Source organism: Salvelinus namaycush, chromosome 31, assembly GCF_016432855.1.
Source record: "Salvelinus namaycush isolate Seneca chromosome 31, SaNama_1.0, whole genome shotgun sequence".
Classification (NCBI taxonomy): Eukaryota; Metazoa; Chordata; class Actinopteri; order Salmoniformes; family Salmonidae; genus Salvelinus; species Salvelinus namaycush.
This window is the reverse complement of record NC_052337.1, coordinates 933706-947733: the sequence shown is the minus strand read 5'-3', so window position 1 is coordinate 947733 and position 14028 is coordinate 933706. Positions and strand designations below refer to the sequence as shown.

At 51.2% G+C, this 14028-nt stretch overlaps 1 protein-coding gene across 3 annotated transcripts in view; it reads left to right on the top strand.

The window, feature by feature from the left end:
• The window catches only part of LOC120026436 (one cut domain family member 2-like), a 46355-nt gene extending 32530 nt beyond the window's left edge, over window positions 1-13825 (top strand). For 2 of the 3 annotated variants that reach the window (XM_038971296.1, XM_038971295.1), the window contains one exon: window positions 13536-13825. In XM_038971296.1, coding sequence (XP_038827224.1) covers window positions 13536-13822 — 287 coding nt within the window. In that variant the 3' untranslated portion in view covers window positions 13823-13825. The remainder of the gene's footprint in view (window positions 1-13535) is intronic. The other variant, XM_038971297.1, reaches the window with a different exon arrangement.
• The last annotated feature ends 203 nt before the right edge of the window (window positions 13826-14028 follow it).

Genomic DNA, 14028 nt, shown 5'->3' with positions numbered 1-14028 from the left:
CTGGTGGATAGTATATTATAGCAATGCCATGTTGTCAATGTCTTCTTTTTAGACTGTTTACTTGCGTTCATTCTTCAAAAATGTGAGAATTTAACAAGAGAAAGAGTTCGAAAAATGATCCTGTTTCTATTCTATAAGGATCTTGGGCAGTCCATGTCTCCCTGTGTGTTGGCGATAAGGATCTTGGGCAGTCCATGTCTCCCTGAGTGTTGGCGATAAGGATCTTGGGCAGTCCATGTCTCCCTGAGTGTTGGCGATAAGGATCTTGGGCAGTCCATGTCTCCCTGTGTGTTGGCGATAAGGATCTTGGGCAGTCCATGTCTCCCTGTGTGTTGGCGATAAGGATCTTGGGCAGTCCATGTCTCCCTGTGTGTTGGCGATAAGGATCTTGGGCAGTCCATGTCTCCCTGTGTGTTGGCGATAAGGATCTTGGGCAGTCCATGTCTCCCTGTGTGTTGGCGATAAGGATCTTGGGTAGTCCATGTCTCCCTGTGTGTTGGCGATAAGGATCTTGGGCAGTCCATGTCTCCCTGTGTGTTGGCGATAAGGATCTTGGGCAGTCCATGTCTCCCCGTGTGTTGGCGATAAGGATCTTGGGCAGTCCATGTCTCCCCGTGTGTTGGCGATAAGGATCTTGGGCAGTCCATGTCTCCCCGTGTGTTGGCGATAAGGATCTTGGGCAGTCCATGTCTCCCCGTGTGTTGGCGATAAGGATCTTGGGCAGTCCATGTCTCCCCGTGTGTTGGCGATAAGGATCTTGGGCAGTCCATGTCTCCCCGTGTGTTGGCGATAAGGATCTTGGGCAGTCCATGTCTCCCCGTGTGTTGGCGATAAGGATCTTGGGCAGTCCATGTCTCCCTGTGTGTTGGCGATAAGGATCTTGGGCAGTCCATGTCTCCCTGTGTGTTGGCGATAAGGATCTTGGGCAGTCCATGTCTCCCTGTGTGTTGGCGATAAGGATCTTGGGCAGTCCATGTCTCCCTGTGTGTTGGCGATAAGGATCTTGGGCAGTCCATGTCTCCCCGTGTGTTGGCGATAAGGATCTTGGGCAGCCCATGTCTCCCCGTGTGTTGGCGATAAGGATCTTGGGCAGTCCATGTCTCCCCGTGTGTTGGCGATAAGGATCTTGGGCAGTCCATGTCTCCCCGTGTGTTGGCGATAAGGATCTTGGGCAGTCCATGTCTCCCCGTGTGTTGGCGATAAGGATCTTGAGCAGTCCATGTCTCCCTGTGTGTTGGCGATAAGGATCTTGGGCAGTCCATGTCTCCCCGTGTGTTGGCGATAAGGATCTTGGGCAGTCCATGTCTCCCTGTGTGTTGGCGATAAGGATCTTGGGCAGTCCATGTCTCCCCGTGTGTTGGCGATAAGGATCTTGGGCAGTCCATGTCTCCCTGTGTGTTGGCGATAAGGATCGGAGGATAGGAGATGCCTGGATAGACCTTGTGTTTATTTACAACCAACACTCTTGGATACTTTACCCCCTTTGCAAAATAGTTTTGTACTCAATTGAGTTCTTAACCTGGTTCATATTGATCTCTCTGAGTCTCTATTGTGCATACTTAATTCAGAGAGGTAATCAACTCAACCCAGGCCGGCGGTGATGAGTGCCAGCGATACAGTGACAGGGATACAGTGACAGGGATACAGTGACAGCGATACAGTGCCAGGGACACAGTGACAGGGATACAGTGACAGGGATACAGTGACAGGGACACAGTACCAGGGATACAGTGCCAGCGATACAGTGCCAGGGACACAGTGACAGGGATACAGTACCAGGGACACAGTGACAGGGACACAGTGCCAGGGACACAGTGCCAGGGATACAGTGACAGCGATACAGTGCCAGGGACACAGTGACAGGGATACAGTGACAGGGATACAGTGACAGGGACACAGTACCAGGGATACAGTGCCAGCGATACAGTGCCAGGGACACAGTGACAGGGACACAGTGCCAGGGACACAGTGACAGGGACACAGTGACAGGGACACAGTGAAAGAGAAACAGTGCAGGGATACAGTGCAGGTATACAGTGAAAGAGATACAGTGAAGGGATACAGTGACAGGGACACAGTGACAGGGATACAGTGACAGGGATACAGTGAAAGAGATACAGTGCAGGGACACAGTGCCAGGGATACAGTGCAGGGATACAGTAACAGGGACACAGTGACAGCGATACAGTGCAGGGACACAGTGACAGGGATACAGTGACAGGGATACAGTGACAGGGATACAGTGCCAGGGATACAGTGCCAGGGATACAGTGACAGGGATACAGTACCAGGGACACAGTGACAGGGACACAGTGCCAGGGACACAGTGCCAGGGATACAGTACCAGGGATACAGTGACAGGGACACAGTGACAGGGACACAGTGAAAGAGATACAGTGCAGGGATACAGTGCAGGGATAGAGTGAAAGAGATACAGTGCAGGGATACAGTGACAGGGACACAGTGACAGGGATACAGTGACAGGGATACAGTGAAAGAGATACAGTGCAGGGACACAGTGCCAGGGATACAGTGCAGGGATACAGTAACAGGGACACAGTGACAGCGATACAGTGCAGGGACACAGTGACAGGGATACAGTGACAGGGATACAGTGCCAGGGATACAGTGCCAGGGATACAGTGACAGGGATACAGTACCAGGGACACAGTGACAGGGACGCAGTGACAGGGACACAGTGCCAGGGATACAGTACCAGGGATACCGTGACAGGGATACAGTGCCAGGGTTACAGTGACAGGGATACAGTGCCAGGGACACAGTGACAGGGATACAGTGACAGGGATACAGTGCCAGGGACACAGTGACAGGGATACAGTGACAGGGATACAGTGACAGGGACACAGTACCAGGGATACAGTGCCAGCGATACAGTGCCAGGGACACAGTGACAGGGATACAGTACCAGGGATACAGTACCAGGGACACAGTGACAGGGATACAGTGACAGGGATACAGTACCAGGGACACAGTGACAGGGACGCAGTGACAGGGACACAGTGCCAGGGATACAGTACCAGGGATACAGTGCCAGGGACACAGTGACAGGGATACAGTGACAGGGATACAGTGACAGGGACACAGTACCAGGGATACAGTGCCAGCGATACAGTGCCAGGGACACAGTGACAGGGATACAGTACCAGGGATACAGTACCAGGGACACAGTGACAGGGACACAGTGCCAGGGACACAGTGACAGGGAAGTGACAGGGACACAGTGAAAGAGAAACAGTGCAGGGATACAGTGCAGGTATACAGTGAAAGAGATACAGTGCAGGGATACAGTGACAGGGACACAGTGACAGGGATACAGTGACAGGGATACAGTGAAAGAGATACAGTGCAGGGACACAGTGCCAGGGATACAGTGCAGGGATACAGTAACAGGGACACAGTGACAGCGATACAGTGCAGGGACACAGTGACAGGGATACAGTGACAGGGATACAGTGCCAGGGATACAGTGCCAGGGATACAGTGACAGGGATACAGTACCAGGGACACAGTGACAGGGACACAGTGCCAGGGACACAGTGCCAGGGATACAGTACCAGGGATACAGTGACAGGGACACAGTGCCAGGGACACAGTGACAGGGACACAGTGACAGGGACACAGTGAAAGAGATACAGTGCAGGGATACAGTGCAGGGATACAGTGAAAGAGATACAGTGCAGGGATACAGTGACAGGGACACAGTGACAGGGATACAGTAACAGGGACACAGTGACAGCGATACAGTGCAGGGACACAGTGACAGGGATACAGTGACAGGGATACAGTGACAGGGATACAGTGCCAGGGATACAGTGCCAGGGATACAGTGACAGGGATACAGTACCAGGGACACAGTGACAGGGACGCAGTGACAGGGACACAGTGAAAGAGATACAGTGCAGGGATACAGTGCAGGGATACAGTGAAAGAGATACAGTGCAGGGATACAGTGACAGGGACACAGTGACAGGGATACAGTGACAGGGATACAGTGACGGGGATACAGTGACAGGGATACAGTGACAGGGATACAGTGACAGGGATAGAGTGACAGGGATACAGTGACAGGGATACAGTGATGGGGATACAGTGACAGGGATACAGTGTCAGGGATACAGTGTCAGGGACACAGTGACAGGGACACAGTGACAGCGATACAGTGACAGCGATACAGTGCCAGGGATACAGTGACAGGGACACAGTGACAGGGATACAGTGACAGGGACACAGTGACAGGGACACAGTGACAGGGATACAGTGACAGAGATACAGTGACAGGGATACAGTGACAGGGATACAGTGACAGGGATACAGTGCCAGGGACACAGTGCCAGGGATACAGTACCAGGGATACAGTGCCAGGGATACAGTGCCAGGGATACAGTGACAGGGACACAGTGACAGGGATACAGTGACAGGGATACAGTGCCAGGGTTACAGTGACAGAGATACAGTGCCAGGGACACAGTGACAGGGATACAGTGCCAGGGACACAGTGACAGAGATACAGTGCCAGGGACACAGAGACAGGGATACAGTGCCAGGGTTACAGTGACAGGGATACAGTGCCAGGGTTACAGTGACAGAGATACAGTGCCAGGGACACAGTGACAGGGATACAGTGGCAGGGACACAGTGACAGGGATACAGTGACAGGGACACAGTGACAGGGACACAGTGACAGGGATACAGTGACGGGGATACAGTGACAGGGATACAGTGACAGGGATACAGTGACAGGGATAGAGTGACAGGGATACAGTGACAGGGATACAGTGTCAGGGATACAGTGTCAGGGACACAGTGACAGGGACACAGTGACAGCGATACAGTGACAGCGATACAGTGACAGCGATACAGTGCCAGGGACACAGTGACAGGGACACAGTGACAGGGATACAGTGACAGGGATACAGTGACAGGGACACAGTGACAGGGACACAGTGACAGGGATACAGTGACAGAGATACAGTGACAGGGATACAGTGACAGAGATACAGTGACAGGGATACAGTGACAGGGATACAGTGCCAGGGACATAGTGCCAGGGATACAGTACCAAGGATACAGTGCCAGGGATACAGTGCCAGGGATACAGTGACAGGGACACAGTGACAGGGATACAGTGACAGGGATACAGTGCCAGGGTTACAGTGACAGAGATACAGTGCCAGGGACACAGTGACAGGGATACAGTGCCAGGGACACAGTGACAGAGATACAGTGCCAGGGACACAGAGACAGGGATACAGTGCCAGGGTTACAGTGACAGGGATACAGTGCCAGGGTTACAGTGACAGAGATACAGTGCCAGGGACACAGTGACAGGGATACAGTGCCAGGGACACAGTGACAGGGATACAGTGACAGGGACACAGTGACAGGGACACAGTGACAGGGACACAGTGACAGGGATACAGTGACAGGGATACAGTGACAGGGATACAGTGACAGGAATACAGTGACAGCGATACAGTGACAGGGACACAGTGACAGGGATACAGTGACAGGGATACAGTGACAGAGATACAGTGCCAGGGACACAGTGACAGGGACACAGTGACAGGGACACAGTGACAGGGACACAGTGACAGGGATACAGTGACAGAGATACAGTGACAGGGATACAGTGACAGGGATACAGTGACAGGGATACAGTGACAGGGATACAGTGACAGGGATACAGTGCCAGGGATACAGTACCAGGGATACAGTGCCAGGGATACAGTGACAGGGATACAGTGACAGGGACACAGTGACAGGGATACAGTGACAGGGATACAGTGCCAGGGTTACAGTGACAGAGATACAGTGCCAGGGACACAGTGACAGGGATACAGTGCCAGGGACACAGTGACAGAGATACAGTGCCAGGGACACAGAGACAGGGATACAGTGCCAGGGTTACAGTGACAGGGATACAGTGCCAGGGTTACAGTGACAGAGATACAGTGCCAGGGACACAGTGCCAGGGATACAGTGCCAGGGACACAGTGACAGGGATACAGTGACAGGGACACAGTGACAGGGACACAGTGACAGGGATACAGTGACGGGGATACAGTGACAGGGATACAGTGACAGGGATACAGTGACAGGGATAGAGTGACAGGGATACAGTGACAGGGATACAGTGACAGGGATACAGTGTCAGGGATACAGTGTCAGGGACACAGTGACAGGGACACAGTGACAGCGATACAGTGACAGCGATACAGTGACAGCGATACAGTGCCAGGGACACAGTGACAGGGACACAGTGACAGGGATACAGTGACAGGGATACAGTGACAGGGACACAGTGACAGGGACACAGTGACAGGGATACAGTGACAGAGATACAGTGACAGGGATACAGTGACAGAGATACAGTGACAGGGATACAGTGACAGGGATACAGTGCCAGGGACATAGTGCCAGGGATACAGTACCAGGGATACAGTGCCAGGGATACAGTGCCAGGGATACAGTGACAGGGACACAGTGACAGGGATACAGTGACAGGGATACAGTGCCAGGGTTACAGTGACAGAGATACAGTGCCAGGGACACAGTGACAGGGATACAGTGCCAGGGACACAGTGACAGAGATACAGTGCCTGGGACACAGAGACAGGGATACAGTGCCAGGGTTACAGTGACAGGGATACAGTGCCAGGGTTACAGTGACAGAGATACAGTGCCAGGGACACAGTGACAGGGATACAGTGCCAGGGACACAGTGACAGGGATACAGTGACAGGGACACAGTGACAGGGACACAGTGACAGGGACACAGTGACAGGGATACAGTGACAGGGATACAGTGACAGGGATACAGTGACAGCGATACAGTGACAGGGACACAGTGACAGGGATACAGTGACAGGGATACAGTGACAGAGATACAGTGCCAGGGACACAGTGACAGAGATACAGTGACAGGGATACAGTGACAGAGATACAGTGCCAGGGATACAGTGACAGGGATACAGTGACAGGGATACAGTGACAGAGATACAGTGACAGCGATACAGTGACAGGGACACAGTGACAGGGATACAGTGACAGGGATACAGTGACAGGGACACAGTGTAGGGATACAGTGACAGGGATACAGTGCCAGGGTTACAGTGACAGAGATACAGTGCCAGGGACACAGTGACAGGGATACAGTGCCAGGGACACAGTGACAGAGATACAGTGCCAGGGACACAGAGACAGGGATACAGTGCCAGGGTTACAGTGACAGGGATACAGTGCCAGGGTTACAGTGACAGAGATACAGTGCCAGGGACACAGTGACAGGGATACAGTGCCAGGGACACAGTGACAGGGATACAGTGACAGGGACACAGTGACAGAGATACAGTGCCAGGGACACAGTGACAGGGACACAGTGACAGCGATACAGTGACAGCGATACAGTGCCAGGGATACAGTGACAGAGATACAGTGACAGGGATACAGTGACAGGGATACAGTGACAGGGATACAGTGACAGAGATACAGTGACAGCGATACAGTGACAGGGACACAGTGACAGGGATACAGTGACAGGGACACAGTGACAGGGATACAGTGCCAGGGATACAGTGACAGGGATCCCTGTCACTGTGTCCCTGTCACTGTATCCCTGTCACTGTGTCCCTGTCACTGTATCGCTGTCACTGCGCCACCTCCCGGGTGGCGCAGTGGTCTAGGGCACTGCATCGTAGTGCTAGCTGCGCCACCAGAGTCTCTGGGTTCGCGCCCAGGCTCTGTCGCAGCCGGCCGCAACCGGGAGGTCCGTGGGGCGACGCAGAATTGGCATAGCGTCGTCCGGGTTAGGGAGGGTTTGGCCGGTAGGGATATCCTTGTCTCAGTATGTAAAATGTAATGTAAAATGTAAAATGTAAAATGTAAAAAAAACTGGGATTACTCAAATTGGACGAGGAGTTCTTCTTCAATGAGTCGGACGCGAGGGATATAATACAGACACCCGACCAGGCACAGATCCCCGTGATTCACTGGAAAAAGAGATCAGGATACCTTGTGAGGATCAGGCGACGAGTGGCTAATCTGCCCTTGCCTTCCGTTCTGCTAGCTAATGTTCAATCGCTGGAAAATAAATGGGACGAACTGAAAGCACATTTATCCTACCAACGGGACATTAAAAACTGTAATATCTTATGTTTCACCGAGTCGTGGCTGAACAACGATATTAAGAACATACAGCTGGTGGGTTATACACTCTATCGGCAGGACAGAACAGCAGCCTCTGGTAAGACACGGGGCGGGGCCTATGCATATTTGTAAACAATAGCTGATGCACGAAATCTATAGAGTATCTCATGATAAGCTGTAGACCACACTATCTACCTAGAGAGTTTTCATGTGTATTTTTTTGTAGTCTACACTCCACCACAGACCGAGGCTGGCACTAAAACCGCACTCAATGAGCTGTATTCCACCGTAAGCAAACAGGAAAATGCTCATCCAGAGGCGGCGCTCCTAGTGGCCGGTAACTTTAATGCAGGGAAACTTAAATCAGTTTTACCTCATTTCTGTCAGCATGTTAAATGTGCAACCAGAGGGAAAACAATTCTAGACCACCTTTACTCCACACACAGAGACACGTACAAAGCTCTCCCTCGCCCTCCATTTGGCAAATCTGACCATAATTCTATCCTCCTGATTCCTGGTTACAAGCAACAACAAAAAAGTGGTCAGATGAAGTAGAAGCTAAACTGCAGGACTGTTTTGCCATCACAGACTGGAACATGTTCCGAGATTATTCCAATGGCATTGAGGAGTACACCACATTAGTCACTGGCTTTATCAATAAGTGCATCGAGGACGTCGTCCCCACGGTGACTGTACGTACATACTCCAACCAGAAGCCATGGATTACAGGCAACATTGCACTGAGCTAAAGGGTAGAGCTGTAATAGTTTGCTGCAGCTTTCAAGGAGCTGGACTCTAACCCTTAAGCTTATAAGAAATCCCGCTATGCCCTCCGACGAACCATCAAACAGGCAAAGTGTCAATACAGGACTAAGATCGAATCGTACTACACCGGCTCCGATGCTCATCGGATGTGGCAGGGCAAGCAAACTATTACACACTACAAGGGGAAGCACCACTGAGAGCTGCCCAGTGACACGAGCCTACCAGACGAGCTAAATAACTTCTATGCTCGCTTCCAGGCAAGTAACACTGAAACATGCATGAGAGCATCAGCTGTTCTGGACGACTGTGTGATCACGCTCTCCGCAGCCGATGTGAGTAAGACCTTTAAACAGGCTGCGAGGCCAGACGGGTTACCAGGATGTGTGCTCCGGGCATGAGCTGAACAACTAGAAAGTGTCTTCACTGACATTTTCAACCTCTCCCTTTCTGAGTCTGTAATACCAACATGTTTCAAGCAGACCACCATAGTCCCTGTGCCCAAGAACACTAAGGTAACTTGCATAAATAACTACCAACCCATAGCACTCACATCTGTAGCCATGAAATGCTTTGAAAGGCTGGTCATGGCTCACATCAACACCATTATCCCAGAAACACTAGGCCCACTCCAGTCTCCATACCGCACCAACAGATCCACAGATGATGCAATCTCTATTTCACTCCACACTGCCCTTTCCCACCTGGACAAATGGAACACCTATGTGAGAATGCTGTTCATTGACTACAGCTCAGCGTTCAATACCATAGTGCCCTTAAAGCTCATCACTAAGGACCCTGGAACTAAACACCTCCCTCTGCAACTGGATCCTAGACTTCCTGACAGGCCGCCCCCAGGTGGTAAGGGTAGGTAACAACACATCCGCCAAGCTGATCCTCAACACAGGGGCCCCTCAGGGGTGAGTGCCCAGTCCCCTCCTGTATTCCCTGTTCACTCATGACTGCACGGCCAGGCACGACTCCCGCACCATCATTAAGTTTGCTGATGACACAACAGTGGTAGGCCTGATCACCGACAACGACGAGACAGCCTATAGGGAGAAGGTCAGAGACCTGGCCGTGTGGTGCCAGGACAACAACCTTTCCCTCAACGAGATCAAGACAAAGGAAATGATTGTGGACTACAGGAAAAAGACACATTGACACATTGACTCTGTACCGGTACCCCCTATAAATAGCCCCGTTACTGTTATTTACTGCTGCTATTTAATTATTTGTTATTCTTATCTTACATTTTTAAGGGATTTTCTTAAAACGGCATTGTTGGTTAAGGGCTTGTAAGTAAGCATTTCACTGTAAGGTCTACACTTGTTGTATTCAGCGCATGTGACAAATAAAATTGGATTTTGAACAAGGGTTATACACAGAATAATAATTTGGGAAACCAAGGATTGATTGAAGGGCTATAGGACAGATAAAGGATATGACTCATTCATGTCAGCAGGTATATTAATAAAAAATAGAAAATACTACATTTAAATGATTTATTCCATAGGAAGGGTTGTGATTTCAGGCATCCTATTTCATTGTATTTTGTTAACAGCACATTATGAGTAATGCCATGTGTGTTTTGTCTTGTGTCAGTCCATCGGCTTGTTTGCTAGTCTGTGTGTGTTCTTCTGAGTGGGAGGCATGGCAACCATCTTGCAACGGAATGTTGACATTTGATGACATACTTCTTCTGTCAACAAAGAGAAGCTATTTCTTTATCCTTTATCCTCCATCTCATTCCTAGCCCACAGACTGAAGACTACTGTATGGGTAGTGTTGGGTTGTAAGCCCACAGACTGAAGACTATTATATGGGTAGTGTTGGGTTGTAAGCCCACAGACTGAAGACTACTGTATGGGTAGTCTTGGGTTGTAATCCCACAGACTGAAGACTACTGTATGGGTAGTGTTGGGTTGTAAGCCCACAGACTGAAGACTATTATATGGGTAGTGTTGGGTTGTAAGCCCACAGACTGAAGACTACTGTATGGGTAGTCTTGGGTTGTAATCCCACAGACTGAAGACTACTGTATGGGTAGTGTTAGGTTGTAAGCCCACAGACTGAAGTCTTATTCTAAAATGGATTAAATTGTTTTTTTCCGTCATTAATCTTCACACAACACCCCATAATGACAAAGCAAAAACAGGTTTTTAGAAATGTTTGCAAATGTATTACAAATAAAAAACATTTACATAAGTATTCAGACCCTTTACTCAGTACTTTGTTGAAGCACCTTTGGCAGCGATTTCAGCCTTGAGTCTTCTTGGGTATGACGCTACAAGCTTGGTACACCTGTATTTGGGGAGTTTCTCCCATGCTTCTCTGCCGATCCTCTCAAGCTCTGTCAGGTTGGATGGGGAGCGTTGCGGCACAGCTATTTTGAGGTCGCCCCAGAGATGTTCGATCAGATTCAAGTCCGGGCTCTGGCTGGGCCACTCAAGGACATCCATAGACTTGTCCCGAAGCCACTCCTGCGTTGTCTTGGCTGTGTGCTTAGGGTCGTTGTCCTGTTGGAAGGTGAACCTTCACCCCCAGTCTGAGGTCCTGAGAGCTTTAGAGCAGGTTTTTATCAAGGACCTCTCTGTACTTTGCTCCGTAGATCTTTCCCTTGATCCTGACTAGTCTCCCAGTCCCTGCCGCTGAAAAACATCCCCACAGCATGATGCTGCCACCACCGTGCTTCACCGTAGGGATGGTGCCAGGTTTTCTCCAGGCGTGACGCTTGGCATTCAGGACAAAGAGTTCTTGTTTCTCATGATCTGAGAGTCCGTTAAGTCCCTTTTGGCAAATTCCAAGCGGGCTGTCATGTGCCTTTTACTGAGGAGTGGCTTCCATCTGGTCACTCTACCATAAAGGCCTGATTGGTGGAGTGCTGTAGAGATGGTTATCCTTCTCCACAGAGGAACTCTGGAGCTCTATCAGAGTGACAATCGGGTTCTTGGTCACCTCCCTGACCAAGGCCCTTCTCCCCAGATTGCTCAGTTTGGCCACTGTGTTCTTGGGGACCTTCAATGATGCAGAAATGTTTTGGTACCCTTCCTCAGATCTGTGCCTCGACACAATCCTGTCTCGGAGCTCTACGGACAATTCCTTTGACTTCATGGCTTGGTTTTTGCTCCGACATGCACTGTCAACTGTGGGACCTTATGTAGACAGGTGTATGCCTTTCCAAATCATGTCCAATCAATTGAATTTAGCACAGGTGGACTCCAATCAAGTTGTAAAAACATCTCAAGGATGATCAATGGAAACAGGATGCACCTGAGCTCAATTTGGAGTCTCATAGCAAAGGGTCTGAATACTTATGTAAATAAGGTGTTTCTGTTTTTTAAATAAATTAGCAAAAATTCTAAAAACCTGTTTTCATTCTGTCATTATGGGGTATTGTGACGTCATTATGGGGTATTGTGATGTCATTATGGGGTATTGTGATGTCATTGTGGGGTATTGTGTGTAGATTGATATGAAAAAAATGCATAAGGCTGTAACGTAACAAAATGTGGAAAAAGTCAAAGGGTCTGAATACTTTCCGAATGCATTGTAGAAATGCTTGACTTGCATGAAACAAATGATATAAACATGCAGAAAACCTTAACAAGACGCATGCACGCACGCACACACACACACACACACACACACACACACACACACACACACACACACACACACACACACTCACACTCACACTAGTCATATAGGGTCTGTTATAAGTTGATAAGTTGAGACTTACCTAAGACAGGTCTGTTCTACCTCACCAAAGATCACCTGCATCACATCTTCATCTCTCTCTCTCTGTAGGATCATTCCTACGTATGACTACTAACATATGCTCTCTCTTCTTCCTCACACCCTACCCTGTCTCTCTGTGTTTTGTCTTCCCTCCCTCCCTCCCTCCCTCCCTCTCCCTCCCTCCCTCTCCCTACCTCCCTCCCTCCCTCCCCCTCCCTCCCTCCCTCCCTCCCTCCCTCCCTCCCTCCCTCCCTCCCTCCCTCCCTCCCTCCCTCCCTCCCTCTCTCTCCCTCTCTCCCTCCCTCCTTCCCTGCCTCCCTCCCCTCCCTCTCTCTCTCCCTCCCCCCCTCCCTCCCTCCCTCCCTCCCTCCCTCCCTCCCTCCTTCCCTCCTTCCCTGCCTCCCTCCCCTCCCTCTCTCCCTCCCTCCCTCCCTCCCTCCCTCCCTCCCTCCCTCCCTCCCTCCCTCCCTCTCTCCCTCTCTCCCTCCCTCCTTCCCTGCCTCCCTCCCCTCCCTCTCTCCCTCCCCCCTCCCTCCCTCCCTCCCTCCCTCCCTCCCTCCCCCTCCCTCCCTCCCTCCCTCCCTCCCTCCCTCCCTCCCTCCCTCCCTCCCTCCCTCCCTCTCCCCCTCTCTCCCTCCCTCCTTCCCTGCCTCCCTCCCCTCCCTCTCTCCCTCCCTCCCTCCCTCCCTCCCTCCCTCCCTCCCTCCCTCCCTCCCTCTCCCTCCCTCCCTCCCTCCCTCCCTCCCTCCCTCCCTCTCTCTCTCTCCCTCTCTCCCTCCTTCCTTCCCTGCCTCCCTCCCCTCCCTCTCTCCCTCCCTCCCCCCCTCCCTCCCTCCCTCCCTCCCTCCCTCCCTTCCCTCCTAAAGCGTGCAAAAGAAAAGAACAAGACCCAAGCAAGGAAAGGAACAATACACCAAAGAAATCCCGTCTGGTTTTTACTGACCTGCAGCGTCGCACCCTGCTGGCCATCTTCAAGGAGAACAAGCGTCCGTCCAAAGAGATGCAGATGACCATCTCTCAGCAGCTGGGACTGGAACTCACCACCGTTAGCAACTTCTTCATGAACGCCCGCAGGCGCAGCCTGGACAAATGGATGGACGAGGGGAGTCCGGGAGGAGCCTCCACAGCATCCAGCTCTTGTACCAAAGTGTGATCGATGGGGGGGGGGGGGGGGGGGGGGGGGTGTTATGGTTGGGGTGGGGGGGACGGTTAGGTGAGGGTTGGGGTTGATGGGTGGGGTGAGGGGCTGAGAGGGGAGGGGGCGCTTCGCAGCACCACTGGAAAACCAAAACGTTTTACATTTTGCTTTTTGAGGATGAGTTAAAAAGGAAAGGGGCTGTTTACTGGCTGATTTAGCAA